Source organism: Accipiter gentilis, chromosome 18 (genome assembly GCF_929443795.1).
Source record: "Accipiter gentilis chromosome 18, bAccGen1.1, whole genome shotgun sequence".
Lineage (NCBI taxonomy): Eukaryota > Metazoa > Chordata > Aves > Accipitriformes > Accipitridae > Astur > Astur gentilis.
This window is the reverse complement of record NC_064897.1, coordinates 21302709-21321720: the sequence shown is the minus strand read 5'-3', so window position 1 is coordinate 21321720 and position 19012 is coordinate 21302709. Positions and strand designations below refer to the sequence as shown.

General features: G+C 43.1%; 1 protein-coding gene across 1 annotated transcript in view; it reads left to right on the top strand.

Annotated features, from left to right (window-relative positions):
* Positions 1 to 18139, top strand: part of AKR1D1 (aldo-keto reductase family 1 member D1) — a 35615-nt gene extending 17476 nt beyond the window's left edge. The window contains exons 3-9 of the mRNA XM_049822092.1: positions 3850 to 3966; positions 8440 to 8517; positions 10774 to 10896; positions 12643 to 12752; positions 13237 to 13402; positions 14186 to 14268; positions 17973 to 18139. Of these exons, the coding sequence (XP_049678049.1) occupies positions 3850 to 3966; positions 8440 to 8517; positions 10774 to 10896; positions 12643 to 12752; positions 13237 to 13402; positions 14186 to 14268; positions 17973 to 18015 (720 nt within the window). The 3' untranslated portion in view covers positions 18016 to 18139. The remainder of the gene's footprint in view (positions 1 to 3849; positions 3967 to 8439; positions 8518 to 10773; positions 10897 to 12642; positions 12753 to 13236; positions 13403 to 14185; positions 14269 to 17972) is intronic.
* The last annotated feature ends 873 nt before the right edge of the window (positions 18140 to 19012 follow it).

The following is a 19012-nucleotide window of genomic DNA, read 5'->3' as shown; positions in this document are numbered from 1 at the left end:
CACCCTTAGTTACTGTATCACCTGTCATTAAAAAGTTCTAGAATGATGAATCAACTTACTTGGAGAGAAGACGTCATCACACTTCTGCTCTAGAGCAACGAGGCTGGAGTAATGCATGAGCTAGTTAATGCTTTAAAGTCTTAGCTGTAAGAGTCGAATCTCTTGTAGAAGAATGAAATTCCGTGTCCGATGAAGTGTCTGACAAAAGCTGTTACAACTACAATGACCATATCCCAGGTATAAGAGAGAGCGAGTTCATTGCACGTTGCAGAATAAAGATCAGATGGCCCCAGAAAATTCACGGTGCCTGTCCAGTTTCTAATGGAGTTTATGGCCTCAAGTTCCCCTTCCTGCAGTGCTTCTTTGAACATATCAGCTTCATATTTTCCCTTTCTCCTTTCCCAGATAAGATATAATCCACAAAAGTTACTCAACAGCCTTGGAAATAAATACCATGGTTCCTAGAGTGAAAGATCCCATGGGATAAAAGGCCCATTTCACTGTGAGAAATTTAGTTAAGCTCTATGATCTGGGAAACTAAGCTTTGGATTGGGTAGTTTGCAGACCAAGTGGATTTTCAGCAGCTATAGACCAATTTCCAAGTTCAGCAATTTCCAATCTGTAAAATATGCAACTCTTTTCCAAGTTCCCTGCTTGGTTCTACTGGTAACAACCTCGCCATCCTGAGAAAAGCTTTACGTCATCAAATTTTCCACCTTTATCAGGGTAGTCTCTCAGGCTCTCATATGCCAACTATGGTGATTTGGATTGGTCAAAACATTTTGTTACAACTGCTTTATAGTTTCATTACTGCAAATTACCAGTAATATTTCAAATCAAAACCACAAAGTTGTGCCAAAAGGTTAGAACCAGATGTCCTAACAATTTTGAGTCTTTTAACTTTCCCAACTGCTTCCCCTGCAGTTTATTTTCCCATATAAACCTTTAGGTTCTGTGAAAGCGCTCTCTTGGTAAAATTTCCAAACTTACTTTATTTATTAAGCCTTTCTGTATTCAGTTGTCTGATCTAATCACTAGATGATTTTCCTAGTTGATAATCACTACTTAAACATTGAGCCCTCTGTGAATTTCCTGATTAAGTTTAGTTGTTCCCTAAACTGCAGATCCTGCAAGCCACAGGGCTGCAACACACAGTACTGTGAGAGTCAACGCCTGTGGTTCCAGCTTGTTTTGTGACTGAGATGGGACACATGTGGATTTATCTTTCTGTTGTGTCTTGTTTGTGCTTGACAAAACTTCAGGGACTCGGGGTGATAGTTCATTAGAGCATCTCTGTAGTCTTTAAGGAGTTCAAAGGCAAAAGTTGAAAATATTCTGCAACCAATTCAATCCATCACAATCCAGAATTTTCACAGGTTTCACTGAACATTTTCACAGCAGTTCTGAACTTCCCGTGAGGAGTGGGACTGGATGTCCCTTGCCTTATGAGCTTATGTATCTTTAGCTTTATGTACCTCATAGACTTACATGTCTTCTGAAGTACAGGCAAGTATCAAGCCTCGGGTAGATACATCAGCCATTGATTGGTAACTGACTGATATGAACTGTTGCATCTCGTGGGAAACACGGCAGATCCAGCAGACCATTCTTGTAAGCAGTCTGCACAACAAAAGTTGGTTTTGTTTTCAGCCTTTCTGACATCAGAAGTACTGAAAATTTCCAAGACCCTTCAGATTCAAGCCCCTTCTGCCGATCTTTCCTTCAACAAAGATGATGCAAATTGAAAGCTGGTCCATCAGCAGGGACTGACAAGAACAGCCCCGCCGAGTGGCAGCGTTACTGGAATAGTGACTTGGTGCAACTGGGCTGCATCTGCCAGTTGAAATCCTCAGCACTTGCACTTGGCTCTCGCTGCTGGCTGGCTGATCAGGCAGAGAAGCTCAGCATCCAGAAATTTTAGAGGTTTTATATCAACTGCCAACATCTCACTTGGCTTATATAGCAAGACCTTTTTGGTCTCCTCTTTCATCCCAGGATATTTCTTTCATTAAACTAGAAGTAACATTTCCAAGAAATGTGGTGTCCTGAAATGCCAAAGCCAGCTGGCAGCTTTGACTGCTCAAATGTCTACATGGGTTCTACTTAGGTAGATAATACAATAACTTGTACAAATTATGAAAACAGTTATGAAACTCTTAAGTTTCCATGGCATCTATGTATTAACATAGTACAAATGTTTGCTATTTCTAAAGGCTGTTTCTTTAGAACCTTTGCAGTTTTTTTAAAGAGAAGTATATTCACTGGCAAGTACTGAGCTCAATAGTACTGGACTAGAAAGGGCGCTCGGAAAAACTGCTTCTAAACTATCAACATACCTCAGGTTACCAAATTTCTAAAACACAGTAATGAAACAAAGTAAACATGAAGGGTATACAGACTCATTTCCTTACCTATATTTAAGTCAAAACCAACATCTTATTTTACATGTACAATGCTTAATAACCACCCAGGCCAAAGGCTTTCGGGAAATCCAGTGGAACAGCTTAAAACTCTGCAGAAGGCCTAGTATGAATCTCCAGGTGCCAAACTCCGTTTTGGTTTGTCAGCCTAGGGCAGGGGTCAGACATGCTGCTCTCAGTACAACTGAACTTCAAGATAACGTGTCCCTGCCTCTGCTGGCAGAACTGAGCAAATAGTTATTCCTCAGCAAAACAATAATCTAGTTTAAAAAAACCAAACATCTAAAATACTTTAAAACTTACCCAGGCTATGTCCTTTGACAACTATAATCATTATCTTCTCCTGAAAATGGCAATTCAAGTGTTTTGTGTCTCAAGAATGACTTCATTCTATACGTTGGCATGTGGCGACTGCCAGCTTTGGTAGCAGAACTGGCTAGGCAATGACCGTACCAACAAACAGCAGATTTTTTCCAGCCAATAAAGGTGCCAAAAACCTCAACATGACTCCACATGTCAGTTTTATGCATTGAAAAAAGAAGATAAAATAGCCCAGCTTATTGCGTGCAAACAAATGGCACTTTAAACCTTCTATTGTGTGTTAATTCTGATTTTTGTCAATTTTAACTGCAGCAATCAGTTTACAAAGAGCTCTTGGTTACTAATTACCACGCTATGGTTTTATTCTTGCAAGAGATTTGCATCAGCAGAGTTCAGTTAGAGACAGTACTGAAACCTAATCAACTAAGCACACTCCATAGCAACCTCAGAGCATAACCCCCCAAGGAAGCAGTTGTGATTAAAGAGGCTGAAAAGGCTGTGCTTTAACTAGTCACACCTGCATTACAGTAACTAAACAATAATACATCTCGCAGTGAGGGGGGTGGTATAAATTAAAACTTCCCTAGGTCAGGCAGTCACTCAGGATCCATGACCACAGGAGAAAACCAAAAGATTCTCTTTATGCCGGGTGCTTGGCTGTTCAACAGCTAACTCACATGATCTGAGCTTCTGCCTTCAAGCATAAAACTGACCACAGATTCCTTGTGGGAACAAAGTTTTCCAGTGAAAGCATATGCTTGGAAAGCTCATAAAACAAAAGGAATCTGCTTAAGTTCATCAAGCAACAGTTTGCAATATACTCAACTCGGAAGAACCTGTCTTGTAATAAACGAATAGGTAACGGCTTTACTGGGGCAGTCCTGGGCAAGGATTCCTGCCTTAACCTCTACATCTGCCTCTGGCAGAGGACAGAGAAATGCCCCTCACCTTTGTCTTGCAGTGATGTAGACCACAATGTCTTTGCACTTGTGCTTAACTGGCTCTGTCAGAAGGACAAGGGGGTGTGTGTATGTAGATGGGGCGTCAGCTGGAGGATGCTTACTGTTCCTCCTGGCACCCGAGAAAGAGCCTGTTCTTGCCTCCCCAGCTGTGGAATACCTGCCACCCCCCAGAGCTGGTGCGTCCCACGCTGGAGAAAACCCTGAAGATCCTGCAGCTGGACTACGTTGACCTCTACATTATTGAGCTGCCAATGGCTTTCAAGGTAAAAAGAAAAATTGCCTGAAAAAAGTGCATGATTGGCTTGACCCAAGGTCTCCATCTAGCATCTTCCTTGCAGCTTCCAGACCATGTTGAAAATAGTACCTTGGCCAGATAATGTTTGATATACACTGCATGCATCCATTTCTGCGCACTACCCACACAAAGAGAGGCTTATAGGTGGTGTGGAAACAGCTACTGACAGCTGTTGCACGGGGTCTCTCCACTAGCAGGACAGGTCTCCTAACTGGGGTTGAACACTCCCTGTGCTGAAGAATTACTGTAGCTGAAGCAGGACATGTGTCTTAATCCTCTCTGAGCCATGAAGAGGGAGTCACTGGAGGAAAGTGGTTATACAAAGCAGCGAAGGGCTAGGGGCAAAGTTTGGAAGGGAGAGGGAAAGAGGGAAAAGCCATCAAGTTGATTTCCTTACTCTGTCCCAAAACCCAAATAGCCTCAGTAGTATTAAAGCCACTGGGCAAATCGTGGTTATGATCATAATCTCCTTAATTCCAGTGCTCCCCTCAGACAACTTCAGTAGATCACAGCTGATCCCAGACATGGGTTGTCCATCTTTCACTCCCAAAAGTTAAAGCCTGATATTCCTTCAGCCTGCTGGCTCTGGGCAACTTGTAGCCAAAACCTTTGAATGCAAGAAGCTCACATCAGAGTTGCACGTCTGTCTTGCAACAAGCTCTCAGAAGTCCCCAAACTTTCTGGTTTCACAGCCATTTGTACCTTGCTTTACAATTTTTCTCTGCAAGTACATGATATAAAGCCAAATTAAATAATACTGAAATCAGAAGAACAAGGTTCAAAACATATTTAAGTGGTTTTGAACCAATTAAATCCTTTTTCTTAAAGAGAATAGAGTCATGCAATTAGCTGGCTAATTGTGTCCGTGAGATGTTTAAGCCTTAAACTGGCCTCTTTTTGCAAGGAAGGTAGTTCTCTGATTATTAAAATTATATTCTACTATGGACTCCAAACTGCCAGAAGCATCAGATAGGAAGCAATTTACCAATGAAGCAATCACCTTAGACCTTCAGTTCCTTTTTCCCCAAGGAAGCCATATCCCATTAAGACCTGTATAGAAGTAACTGGACTCAGATAGTAAAACGATTTATATGGTCCTATATATGGAATCCTTTTGGGTACATTTTTAAAAATTTCCCACCACTTTCAATTTCCTGTTTCCCTTTGTTTGTGTTTGTATTCTCTAGTAGTTCATTCTCCCACATAGCGAAGGTCATTGTCTCACAACATAAAGATATAGACAGCTGGCTTTAAAGTAATGTACATCTGACTCCCTGAGGCCTGTATCAACAATCTGAGTTGTTAAAGGAGTAGCAGTCCTAGAGATTCATTCGCATCCCCTGTGAGAGGAGAGAAAAAAAGAAGTCGCTTTCTGCCTGAAAAATATACATTCTTCTGTGCCAAATACAAAAAGGAAAACCCCCACCCTTTTGCAGTCGTGACCGGTTTCCTTCCTTTGCTCCCTTTCTCACAAATACACCCATCCCGCATGCGATGCTTGCCTTTGGTGAGAAGCGTGCAAGTGTAAGGCTAACGAACCCCTACTCTGCCCTAGTCTGCAAACGTTGGTGCTTTCCCGTCTCGCAAAAAGCCTTCTAGCAAAAGCAGTCTTTACTTGAAACCAGTGAAGTACCTGAGACAAAACTTACAGTCCCAGCCTGAAACATGCCCCTGCAGAACCCAGCGGTGCAAGCTGTTACAGGGGCTTTTAGACAGAGTAAGGGGAATCTGTTTTCGGAGAGCACCGCTCAGAGAGGGAAAGCCCCGCCATGCCAGCACTTTTGGGTGGATCAAGAACGGCTGACATCCAGGGTGACATTATTCACTGGCCTACCAACACAACTCTCTGTTTTTCCCTCACGCAGGTTCCCCATTCAGGACTTTTGTCCTTTCCTCCCCTTAGCCCAGTGGTGGTGCTCAGCCCCTCTCCCCTAGCAAGGCAGATGCCCAGCAGGAAGAGGTCTCCTCCGCGCCACCACGAGCCCTCTGCCTGGGGAGCTCATACCCCCTGGCAGGTTTTCTAGGGGGCATTGCTCAGATCACTCATCCATCAGGAAGCAGGTATCTGTGCACTAAATGATCTCCAAATCCCTCCCAACTGAATTATTCTGTGATCTAGCAGGAAAGCCTTACATTGAACAAGTCTCAGCCAAGCATCATGTTGTCATTTTAAGAGAACAAATCAAAACAGACCAATGGCCTCACTATTCGTCTTCCTATTGCCTTCTGTTCATACAATAGGCAATCACAAGTTGTTAAAATCGCTCTCTTGAGAAAGCCCGCTTGTCAAAGACCATTTTGTGAATGCGATGAGATGTACAGACCTGTATTCCTGCATCTGTGTTGGTGAGGAAATTATTAAAATGGGAGCAGGGCTTTTCCTCTCAGTGGTTACCAACTACTGTGCTTTAAATATACAAGTGAGTCATCTGGTAGTTTTTGGAATGCCTCCAGACTTTGAACACGATATGATATGATATGATGTGATCCCTGCATAGTGGCGGTGGCTGTACAGTGTTGTCCCACTTACTTCAGTGCTCATATGGCAGCATGGTAGGAAGCCACCCTACGTTCAGTCTAAGGTGCATGGCTATCTCCAAGAGAACTGCAAAAGAAGAGAACAGCATTTGTGGGAATGACTGGTGAGGTGTAGTCTATGAGAACTCCAAGCTGAGAAATATGACCAACTTCTTTCAGACCTTTTCAAAGACCTAGTAACCACCATCCTGTCACCATCAAAACACCGTCTTTCAGCACTTTATCCCTCTTTATCCAACTGCAGACAGTTCTTCCATTCAGGAACTCACTGGCATAAAAAGAAGGTAGCTTGGCAGAGAAAGTATTGCCTGGAGACTATTGAGCAGAGACAACTCTACTTCAACACCTTGTGCAGTTCCCTGGAGGCAGGAGGATAAAATCCACAATAGCTGAAAATCCACAATAGCTGGCACCACTTATGTCAGTCAAGATAAGTTCATCTTCAAGCACCACTCATCCTAATTTTGTTCACTTTTTAGAACACAAGTGATAGAAATAGAGGAAAATGGGGGGATGATAAATTAGCTAATGTAGTTGCTGCCTATTGGCTACTATAAAAAAAGTAACGTTGAACAGAAGTTGATGAATTAGAAGCAGAAGAGAGTAAAAAGGTCTTGAATTCAGACTCATCCCCTGAACACAAAGTCCAGCTGCTATGCATTGAGCTTGCAGTCCTTGGAGAGTCTGCTGGGATATCATCGGGATGAATGGTTTGTTCCAAAATACTGGGGGGTGGTTTTGTAAATAGGGCTTCTCCACCTCAAGTTATGATGACAAACAGTTTGCCTTCTATTAGAGAACTATACCCAACAGCCACCTACCCCCTTCTAGTCAAGACTGGGTTTTGGCTTTGGTTTTTCTTCAGCAAGTCACAGCCACAATGGCAACAAGTCATCTTAGTGGAATTCATTGAGGAAAACCAGCACATTTAAAGGAGACAGGCTTATGACTGTAACTTAGACTTTGGCCTCTGAAATCTGAGGTTGTGTTTTCCTTAGTCTCACTTTTCCCATGAAATGACTTGAATTTGAACTTCTTGACTGAATTGGGAGGCGCCAGTTACTGATCATATTAGTCACAGCTGCATGTTCCCAAGGAGTTACCATGTCAACATCTTGTACCCAGGACTTTGAAATGTAGCAGTTTGCAGTCAGATCAAATGTCAAACAACACTGAAGTGGTTTTGGTCTTTTTTTATAAAAAGTGAAATTGTGATCAGACAAAAGGGAGGGAGGTGTTAATGCATTGCCTGCAACAGCAGTGAAATGACCAGCAAATAAGAGAAAGCTGTGCTCGGGAGATCAGCTCATAACTCATCTCTGAAGTCTTGTTTATAGGGTACAGAGAGAGAGAGAAAGAGTTCCTACTGCCCACAGAAAGGGGGATAATGCATTTAAGAGCTCCACAGCCTGTACTATAGCTACACACGTAGCCCTTTACTAGTAGTGAGTAGCTCTTGGAAATGGTCCCTCCAGCTGTTGGGAGCTGGACTGAACTGGTACTCTTCCCAGGTGCCTAGAACAGCAGCAAGATCAGGCAAAGGGCAGGGAAGAAAGGAGGGAAGAAGTGGAAGAGAATACAGGTTGATACTCTAACCCAGCCCTTTGGAAGGAAACTAGTCCTTTGGATGCCATAACGTAAAAGTTGAAAGTTTAGTGAAAAACAAGGCCATCTACGAAGTCCTGAGTGTGCGCTCATGTGACCGTTCAGAAGTGTATCCAAGGATGATCTAGCAGCGGAGGATGTGGTAAGCCCAGCATGAATGACCTGTTGAACTTAGGGTGTTTCAGAAAGCTTTTGAATTTGTTTGTTTGCTAGTAGAAACAGAGTCTGTGGAAAAAATCTTTGCCCTAAGAAGTGAAAATTTTTCTTTAAAGCACAAAAGTGTGGTTTTACTTTTCAGCCTGGAGATGCAATCTACCCAAAAGATGAAAATGGAAAATTTATCTACCATGAGACAGACTTATGTGCCACTTGGGAGGTAAGCAAACACAACATCCATCCATATACACTTTAAAAACAGAGACCCTCATTCTCAGTTTTACTTGTGGCCTTCATAAACAGAGCTGAAGCATACTGACAGGGCAAATGGATCAAATTCTGCTAGATCCATGGATAAATTTTACTTCTATCCCTAAGGATGTTGCTTTTTGCTATCACTTAATTATTTTTATAACAAAATAAAACATTGTTGAAATATCTGACAACCACATTCCTTCTTTCAGAGAGTGCACTCTACATTTGGTAGTTGAGGTATCTGTAGGATTTTACCAATCTCTCCTCTTTATCAGATCTTTACAGCAGGAGAAGGTTGGAGCCCTAAGAAATGCTCAAAAAAAAAGAAAGCTTTTCACCTTCAAGAAAAAAAACCAACAGACTTTTCCCTACAGCTCACCATAAAAAACCCTAAAAAAACCAAAATAACCCAAAAAACAGACACACACACAAAAAAAAAACATCAAGAAAAAAAAGCCCAAAACCCTTGCCATCAGAACAAGTTCACTCCCTTCTAAATTTGATTATCAGATGAGAACACAAGGTTTTTCTTCTAAGAAAGCTTGAAGGGAAGTAACATTTGCCTGAAAGATTGCATCCAAAATTTGTGATGCGCTCTAGTCCTATAGCCAGCTGTCTCCTTAAGCCTGCTGCCACTTGGCTTCAGGATCTCAGCTGAGGCAGAAAGTGAGATTAGCAGTCTCCTCATGTTCCCACTCTTCGAAGCCTTGGACACTCTACTTCATGGCCAAAGCTGGTCAGCCCCACCAGGTCTGCTGCAAAAGCGTCACTGATTCAGCCCAGTTCACACCAGGAGTGATAACATGGGCTACTACAGGCTTCGCTTCAGCTTGTGCCGTCCAGAGCCAGATAGTCATGTCTCAGTTTAGCTCTACTCGAGGTGCAGCAGATAAGGATGGAGAATGGGTGACATTCTGAGTGAAAGTTCAGAGTGGGAAAGAGCCCGGAGCGGGCTTAGGCTTTGCCCTGGCAGCTGAGCCACCCAGGCTGGGTCTCAGGGGAATGGGGGCTTCCACATTAGCTGTTTATGATACCCTTGTCTTTGGCTGATGCAGTTCAGTCCTCTATTTCACAGGCTAGTTGCTCAAACGGTGAAAGCAACAGCAGTCCGAACACTGTTATGGTTTTCCCTTCAAGCTGGTGCTTATTGTAAAGGATATATTGCAGCAGGTCGCTCTCTTCAGCTAATAGGCCAAGAGAAAAATAGGTGGTGGTGAGTGCCTGCAAATAATAGCATCAATCTAAATAAAACTGGCTAAACTCAATCCAGATAACTTCACTCTCTCCGTATGGTGCTAGCAGGCAAAAATGGCTCCAGATGACTGTATTTGCTGACTTGTCACTGAGTGATACAAAGCATATGAGGCCAACTAGAGGTCATCAAATATGCGGTGCCTCTTACCTCCCTGCTTTCAGCTCCTGTGAGGCACAAAGGAGTAGCAAAACCAGCAGGAGAGGCATCCAGCTCCACGGCGCGTTCTGCTCTGCCTCACACAGGCACTGAATCATTTGTGTGCAGAGTTTCTGGGAGCAGAGGGGAAGACCGTAGGAAAGGACCCTCTTTCCCTTTAACAACCCAGCAGATGAAGCTAATGAAGACCAGGGCATTTATTCATATGCAGGATTCATAAGGATTTTCTCAGCTATTAGGATTTGTCTGAAGTGCAGAATATTTAGAATTCCTCTCTCCCCCCTTTTTTTTGTACTTTATACTGTATTGGAAGTATTCTGTGCTGATTTTGTGATGTGCCTTGCCAGATATTTAGGGGATATCACTGGATAGAGACTTCATATGAAAAACTGTCGTACAATCAAAAGGAATAAACTGACTTATCAGGAAAGCAATCTGTTTTGTTCACCCTCCCTTCTCCAGCTTTGAGGCAGTGCTAAAGCAGCATAAAGCAAGCAAAACTCTTTGAAAGCAGATGTCTGGCACTTAGTTAGCTATATCTCAGATTAATCTTTCTGCTCTCCAGACCAATTCTACTTTCACAGGAGGTATAAAATATTAGGGCTTGGTCTGGAAGGTGAGTCCGCATGGGAACGGAGTTTAGAATAGCGGGACAGCACCAGCCCTCATGCTAATAGAGCTATTAGTTCTGCTGCAGCAAAGATTATTCTGCAGTCTCAAGAATGGTCTATCTTCCACCTTTTTCTGAACACATGCTCCAAGGAATCAACTCAACACCTGGGACTCCACTGGTCTTTGCTTTCTTTGCAGGCTATGGAAGCATGTAAAGATGCAGGCTTGGCAAAGTCTATTGGAGTATCCAATTTCAACCGCAGGCAGCTGGAGATGATCCTGAACAAGCCAGGGCTTAAGTACAAACCTGTCAGCAACCAGGTACGAGGTTGGGGCAACCCTGGAAGGTGAGGGCAGTGCCTGCCACGGTGCCACTGCCCTGCAGGGAAAGCAGAGGCAACATGTAGGCTAAGCCACCGGGTGCAGAAAGGTGACGTATGCTTTGCCACAGATGCTGCCCTCCATACTGCCACACTTCCATTTCTACCTTGAAAATATTATTCATCCGCTCTAGGCTAAAGATAAATATTTGAAGGTGCTGGAACAATCGCTTTCCTCAGTTCCTGCTCCAGGACTTTAAAACTGGTGCCTCTGTGCCAAAGCTCCGTAACAGGGTTGAATGCTGAGTCAATGCAGATCCTAAATCTCTGCCATGAACCTTACTTCAAGTCCAAAAAATTCCCAAGATAAGCCATTCAGAGCTAACTAGTCCTCAATGAAGCCATGTCTACCTCAGCTAACACCGAACCAAAACAACCCTAAGTATCAGGAATCCTGAGGCACTCTAGGTTTCCCAAGTTTAAAAGACATTAGAAGTAACTCCTAAATTTCCTGTACTTGCTCTCTTGTGCCTTTCCTATAAGACATCAGTAAGAGTTAGAGAAAAGCCTAAATTAAAGAGGAGACCCCATTAAGCAACAGACTTGAGCTGAACAAGCCCATGAAGATGATAGGCATGTCTGACTTGAATTACAGTAGCGGGGCTCAGAGAAGGGGGTAAGTGGCAGCGACCCACCTGAATGCCCAATACCTTTGGCGCTGGAATTTGGCAGGTCACTGCATTTCCTAGAAATCTTCTGACTCATCGGGCACAAACAAATATCCACATTAGCAGTATCAGAGAAGAGGCCAGAGACCAACTGGGAGCAACTTCCCACTCTCGCTGCGTGGCCCGGAGGGCTGGGATTGACACGGGGCAGGGCAGGGCAGCTGGCCATAGCTTTCATTTCTGTCTTTGGCCTACAGGGAAAGGCAGCCTGTGAGAGGAAGAAATTCCAGCACGCTTCACTGGTACTGACATGCTCAGCGGGTGCAAAATGCAATTGCTGTTTCTGGCGCGCCCCTAAGACTGCGCTGAGCATTGCTGCTGCTGCTTCCTGGGGTTGAGGAAAACCAGGCAAAAGATTAAGCCCAGCTTAGGGCAGCTCGCCAGCAAGCACAGATGTGCCAGCTAGCTTCAGACTGCCTGCAAACAGTGGTTGCTCTGTCACCTTGCAGACATCCCTTTCCCAGAGACAGAACACAGCCAGAAAATCCCTGCCTGTAAGGGAACAGTGTTTGCAATGTGGGAGGGCAGAGCTTCTAACAAGGTCATAACCATTATAGAGACGTCTCACCGTTTACATATCCCCCCTCGCTTTTCTGTCTGGTCCAGCTTATGCCAACACTCCCCCTAAACCCAACATCAGATTAGTCATCCTGAATGCAAGGGGCAGAGAAACAAAGATCTGACCCACATGAGATGCTTTGCCTTCTCAGCCTACTTCTCTAGTGAGCTTCCCTCACCTCCATCCCCCCAACTTATTGCCACCTTTCCACTGGGGTCCAACAAAATTTCCCTGCAGCGAAATTATAATCACAGACGTTGATCTGCTGTCCACCAAAAAAAAACCAAAAACCAACCATCACCCAGCAATGTACAATTAGAACAGTAACCACAGACTGAGTTTCCCTATTCCTTAAATTACATGTATCCATTCCTGAAAGCACCTTGTCTGGAGCTCCCACAAATATTGGGGCACCATCTACTTCTGTTGATTAATCATTCTTTCTACGTTACTCTTATAGGTCGAATGCCACCCCTATTTCACCCAACCCAAACTCTTAGAATTTTGCAGACAACATGACATTGTTATTGTTGGGTACAGCCCATTGGGAACCTCAAGGGATGAAACATGGTAAGTCCCCATGTTACTTTCTAAAAGAAGGACAATACCCAGGAAGAGAATAATACTTCTCCATTGCTGGGTCTCTGTGTAAAATACCTTTGTCCCCATTTTTCACAGTAGTTTTGAACTTCAGTGTCTAAGTGTTACTGTTGTGAATGTAAACTCACAACACTCATGCTAAGTGCTGTCATCAAAAAATGCTGGGTGTCTGTACAGGAGGTCACCTTAGGTCCCCTCTAACAGAACGCAAGTGTCTGTAACTGGGTATGTTGATGCTTAGGTGAGGAAGTAGAAACTAAGTCAATATTAGGGCATCACATAGGAAGTTGCCTTTGACAGCCCATCAACCTAAATGCCAAAGCTTTTCCTCCACCTTTTGACTACTTGTCAAAAAGGTGCAGTATTCTGTCCACAAACAGGTAGGTACCTCTATGTTTTGACATTAAAGGTAAGGAGGTTTTGGGGGGTTTCTTTTTTTCCAATTTTCTTCCAGGGTAAATGTGTCCTCCCCTCCTTTACTGAAGGATCCTGTGCTGAATGCCATTGGCAAAAAGTACAACAAGACAGCTGCACAGGTTGCTTTGCGTTTCAGCATCCAGAGAGGGGTGGTGGTCATCCCAAAAAGCTTCAATCCGCAACGCATCAGAGAGAATTTCCAGGTAAACTTGTACTCCAATGGTGCATGGACGAATCCACTCACATTGGCTTAGCCCCTAGAGAAGGTGATTTTCCCATTTCTTTCTGCAGACATAAGACTTGACCAACGTCAAGCTTTGCCACATTCAATGCTTTTTGTACCCATCACTGAACGGTACCACGATATGACAACAATAAAGCAAAGTAGAGAGGAAACTTTGGTGGGTTTTAACCCTGTAGAGTAGCTAAAGTTCCAGCTGGTGGTGCATCCCAGCGCACCAGTTGCTGCAGTGAGCAGCACAAGCAAGGTGAAGTAATTCAGAAGGTCAGCAGCCCAAGTTGCTGGCTGTAGGTGTTCAGGAATAACTGACTTGTTCTGCCCAGTCTTCAGGTGTGGGGCAGCTTTGTGAGGGAAGGGTTGATGCAGACAAGTATGCCAGAAAGGCTCATAACCACACCACCCAAAAGCATGGCTTGACCACCACACCCAAGTAAGATGAAAAACGTGTTCCCATGTCCTTTGTAGCACTCGGTACCTGCACTGCTCCCCACTTTCCGTGCCAATGTATTGCTTTCAAAGCTGGTCACCCAATACTTGCCAGACTACCTTCTTCTTCTTGCAACAGAGTATAAGCAAATGTGACTGCACTTATTCATGTCCTCAAGACTTTCCTATAAATGCAAGCAAGTACCGATTTGTGGGGGAGACGGGGGAAGAAGGGAGATTGTACTTCTGAAATCTGGAATATATGGATGTTGATTATGACAAGAAATGCTAACTTATTCCTAACATCATCTTCCATTAGATCTTTGACTTCTCCCTCACTGAGAAAGAGATGAAAGAAATTGAAGCCCTGAACAAAAACGTTCGTTATGTGGAACTGTTAATGTAAGTCCAGAAGGAATCCTAGATCCTCACAGAACATTCCTGTCTTTTCAGAATATTTAAAGAAAAAAATCACTTCCTTTTAATATTAATTTTGGTATGAACAACCTTATTTTAAGGTAAGGCTTATATATGGGAGGTCTTCAATGCAACCTGAGTATGCTCCTGGACCCATTGCAAAAAAATTAGCGTGCAATACTTGCTTACAGCTCAAATGCCAAAAGCCCACCTAGTAGAAAGTGACTGTATCAGACTATTCCATTTCTGCTCCACCTCCTTAAACACTTTCTGCTATATGTTGTAATGACAGTCTGAGCCACTGACAAGGTGTAGCATTGCCCCTGTCTAGCAGTGTGGATATCAGAGCTGAAATTCAAATAGGAGCACTCCTTTGTCTTTCCCCTTCTCATCTTCATTTCCAGTGCCTAGCAAGCCATGTTGCTGCTCGAGTACAATGGCTTACGGATTATAAACCTAGCATTTCCAGAGGCAACTTGTCCTAAATTGCCATGTGGAAGGCTAAGAATTAAGAACAGTGTTACGTGAAACTACGGGGCTAATTTAGGGAGAGCTCTGCTCCTTCTCGCTTAATACTTTGGTCAGAACATCAAAATTTACCTACCCAACTTTCTCATAAAGGAAGTTACATCTTGGTGACCACTAATGATCAGAAACTTTATTTTGGCCTTTCCTCTGACGTGGTCTTCTTCAGCAGTCTCCCTCTCCTGCTGTCATGTTGAGTTGTACCTTCTTGTATGGAAAGCAGAAAACCATGTAGCTTGTTTGACTGCTAGACCACTTCCCAATTATGTCTTCTGAGAACTAACAAGGCTTGATCTCCTGCTGCTTGTGATGTAAAGCTTATCACCCAATGTAGTTTTGCTTCACCTGAAGGCTGCACTACCCCAAGAAGGCTCAGACTGATGCAACATCTCCTCGTCCAGATAATGAGGCCATTTGTCTTTCCTTCAGCGTAAGAGCACCTACAGTTTCTGGCCAAACTTTATGCTTTCCCCTTTTCAGGGCACTCAATGTGTAGCCAAACACTAGATTTACTTCCATGTATTTCTCTTGTTACCTCAGATTATCTGTGTCTTACCAAACTGTAGCGTGCACAAACATTAAAAATAATGAAAAGCAGGATAGCAGCATCAATAGCACTCTAAAATGTTGACTGTTGCTCAAAAGATTGGGGAAATGTTTCAAAGGAACAAATAAAGCACTTACCGTGCTGCATAAATATGATAGGAAATATGAACTAAGTTAAAAGCATCATAATGGAGTTCATCTTTCACATTTAAGCTCAGCCAGGTACTCTGAAGCTTTAGTTTCTGAAAACTTAAAATAGCCTTCCATCAATTAGCAGCACTTAGTTCCAGAAGGCGTCTCACAAATGGCCTAGCAGATTCTTGTGTGTTTTGGTATTTGAAATTGTTTGGTTTTTTCATAGCTATGTTGAGCTATAACACCATTTAAATTTTTAGTGAGTATATACATGAAACGTAACCTTGGTGCAAATGCAAGAGCCTTTTCCAGAAGCAAAGTTAAAGAATGCAATTGCCCACAGGAAAAGAACTTTCTAAGTCAATAATCCAAAAACTAATAAACTAAATGCTTTGCTTTATTAGACTAAATTTGGTCACAGGAGGCCACTGAGGACAAGGAAAAGAGGATGCATAGGATGGACATTGCCAGCTTTATTTTTCACAGGAGTGCCATGTTGGGGGAAAATGCTTAAATACAGTCTAACCGCAACTGTGAAAAATGCATCCGCAGAAAAGTGATGTTGCCATGTAAGGAGCAGCTAAACATATATCTTCAGTGTGAGAACACATAGTAGGCCGTGTCTGGAATTGACACTGCAACAGATGAGTTACCAGCCTAAAGAGATTTCTTATTTCATCCAGCAATATGTATCTGAAAAAGTCAAACCATCATACAGAAAGACTTCTGGTTAGTCAACGTCACGCAAAACTTTCAAATGCTGTGATGCAAATGCCAGCAGGACTGGAAAAATCCAGCTTTCCTCTGGCTCTTCCAGTTATCAGCTACCATGGGTACCATGGGCAAATCTGTTGTTCTAATGGTGTGAGTAAGCCCATACAAACAGGATGCTGCAATCAGTGGAATGAGTTAGTAAATTAAGCATCTGAGCAAAAAATGGAAATTTTGTAAAAATACAAGTACTTCAGGAAATCTCAGTCCGAAAGGGTTTCTTCGCCCCTTGGAGAAATCTAGAAGTATTGTGCTGGGCAAGTTTTATGTTAATCTGGCTGCTTGATTTATCTTGTGCTCCCAGTCTCTGCTATGGATATTCTTCCTTATCATTTATTCCAAGCTGCATTGACTCCTCCGAGTGAATCATTTTCACTCAAAGGACTCAACTTTGAACACATGAGATCTGATTAGCAAGCATGCTCCATAGATGGAAAGTAGAGATTATGACACTGGCAACTCAGGCACTGTCAAATTATACTGAAACCAAACAAGCCAAAGTGTTGTGGCTTGTTTGTTTTTTGGTTTTGTTTTTTTTTTTGAACCAACTCAATCTGTTAATGCACAAACACTTCAGCTTGGCTGAATATTGGAATGAAATGTTTTGACACAACCAATTCAAAATGTTTGATGCCTTCCTGTTAGTTAACTTCAATATTGTGAAATGTATCCTTCCCAAACTGGAACAGTTCACAGCTGGGATAAATGCCAGTATTTGTTGTGCTCTGCTGTAAGGCAAGGCAGCCAGCTGCCATGGTGCACCTGAGAATGCTCTTCAGAAAGTTTTGATTTTGCTAGTGGAAAGTGTTTGTCAAGCTAGAGCTTGTGGTTTAGCATCATCTCAAACAAACAAGAAAAGCCACAACAAAAAAACAACTACCTCTCAAGTCTGCCAGTAATGGGCAAACAGAGTGTTATTTTTTCCACCTGCAGTCGACCCTGCAAGTTTTCTTCTTGCCTTTTGTAATAATCCTGGATTGTGCATCTTCCCTGAGCATGCAGTTTTTAAAATAAAGCCTGAAGTGTCTCTACCTGTGATAGTATGCAGCCGTGAACGTCCTTTCCTCCCCTGAACTGGGTCACCCCAAAGCTTCTTTGTAAATTCTCTGCCACTGGTGCTGTTAACCTGGCAGAGCATCTACATCTAGGCTGAGCTAGAGAACAACCAGACCTAGTCTAGACATGGCAGCCGCTTGGAGAGAGGGCCATACCAGACCCAGACCTGTTCATGCCAGCTCCAAGTGCATAAGCCAAAGTAGTAGAGTCTGGCATCTCCACCTCTCCTTCGAATATAGCCCTTATTTCTGAGGGTCTTTCTAAACATCTGAACAAAGAAGTCTTCCCCTTCCCCAATGCACACATAGTGAAGCCATCCCCCTTCCCTACAGCACTGCTACTAATCCTACTTAAATATCAAGAATAGCTGCCATCCAAACTCTTGTTGGTTTTTCCCACCTGTCCTTAAGGTATGCGGTCTGTAGGCCTGAAAAATGGTCCTTCTCTGATCCTCTCCTTAAATGCACAGGCTTGCTTCCAAATCTGCAGGGAAGATTAATCGGGACAGACAGCTTCTGAATAAGCAGAAGAGCCTTCCATGAAGGCCACCTATATATCGCAAGGAAGAGGTTTGCTAGGCACAGGACAACTGCCTCAGGGATGTGATACCCTGCTTCTCCCGAGAAGCTCACTTGTTCAATCTGACCTATCCACAGGTGGCGTGACCATCCAGAGTATCCCTTCACCGATGAATACTGAAAACAAGGTGTGTCCGGGCAGGTTCCTAACTTGGTGCCATTAGGCTTCGCCGAAAGAGACCCAGCGTTTGGTGCTTTGACCTCACGGGAGACTGTTCAAACCAGCATTAAAAACATGACATTTACTTCCTCTTGTCTTGTCAGCCTCTTATTGCTTCTGAAAAGCAAATCTATTTAACTGATTGAATCTCTGGTTTTGGCTTTGGAGGCTTTAACCTTGAGCACTGAAGCTTCAAAATTTGACAGCTGATAAAACTGAAGATTCGTCTTGAAAACAGGCTTACTAGTTCAAGTCAAATCATTTTCACTCATATTCTTCACTGAATTTGAAACAAGTTCTGCTTCAGTATATGTGAAGCAGTATCATTTTGTTTCACAGCTCAAGTGAGATAAAGTTAGGAGTGGGGAACTAATTGCATTTGGGATTATATATGTGCATATGTATATTGATATAGATAGATATAGTGATATTGACTGCTTTATGCAGCGAAGCCTGTTTCACTCTGACCAGAATATTCTTCAGCTGCATACAAGAGCCACGTTCCACAGGTACACCCCAGCTGGCTCCACATGCAACAGGGTCAAGCCCAAAAGCATTATAAGCATGTTCATATCACCCCCACCCACCTCAGCTGAGGACCATCAGTGAAACACAGGAGAGTGTATGACTGTATTGCATTTATATTTGAGCTGCTATATAAGAATAGTATTGCATAGCATTGCATATGCAACTTGGAGCTAGCACTATGAGAACCTCATCTCATGAGGCTAAAAAAATCCCTTAAACTTCTTTCCTGCTCCACAGACTAATACTCACCCAAGAAAATTTCTATTCACTTCAAAATTCTCAGTCTTTTGTATAAACTCCTGACCAAGAAAATACTGAATTAGGAAGCTAAGTTCTAAAGGAGAAGAAAGTTGAATTTTTTAAATGCCACTTTCTACCATGCTTTGAGACTGCAGAACACCAGCAGGTCCAAGAAGGGGTTTGAATCAGG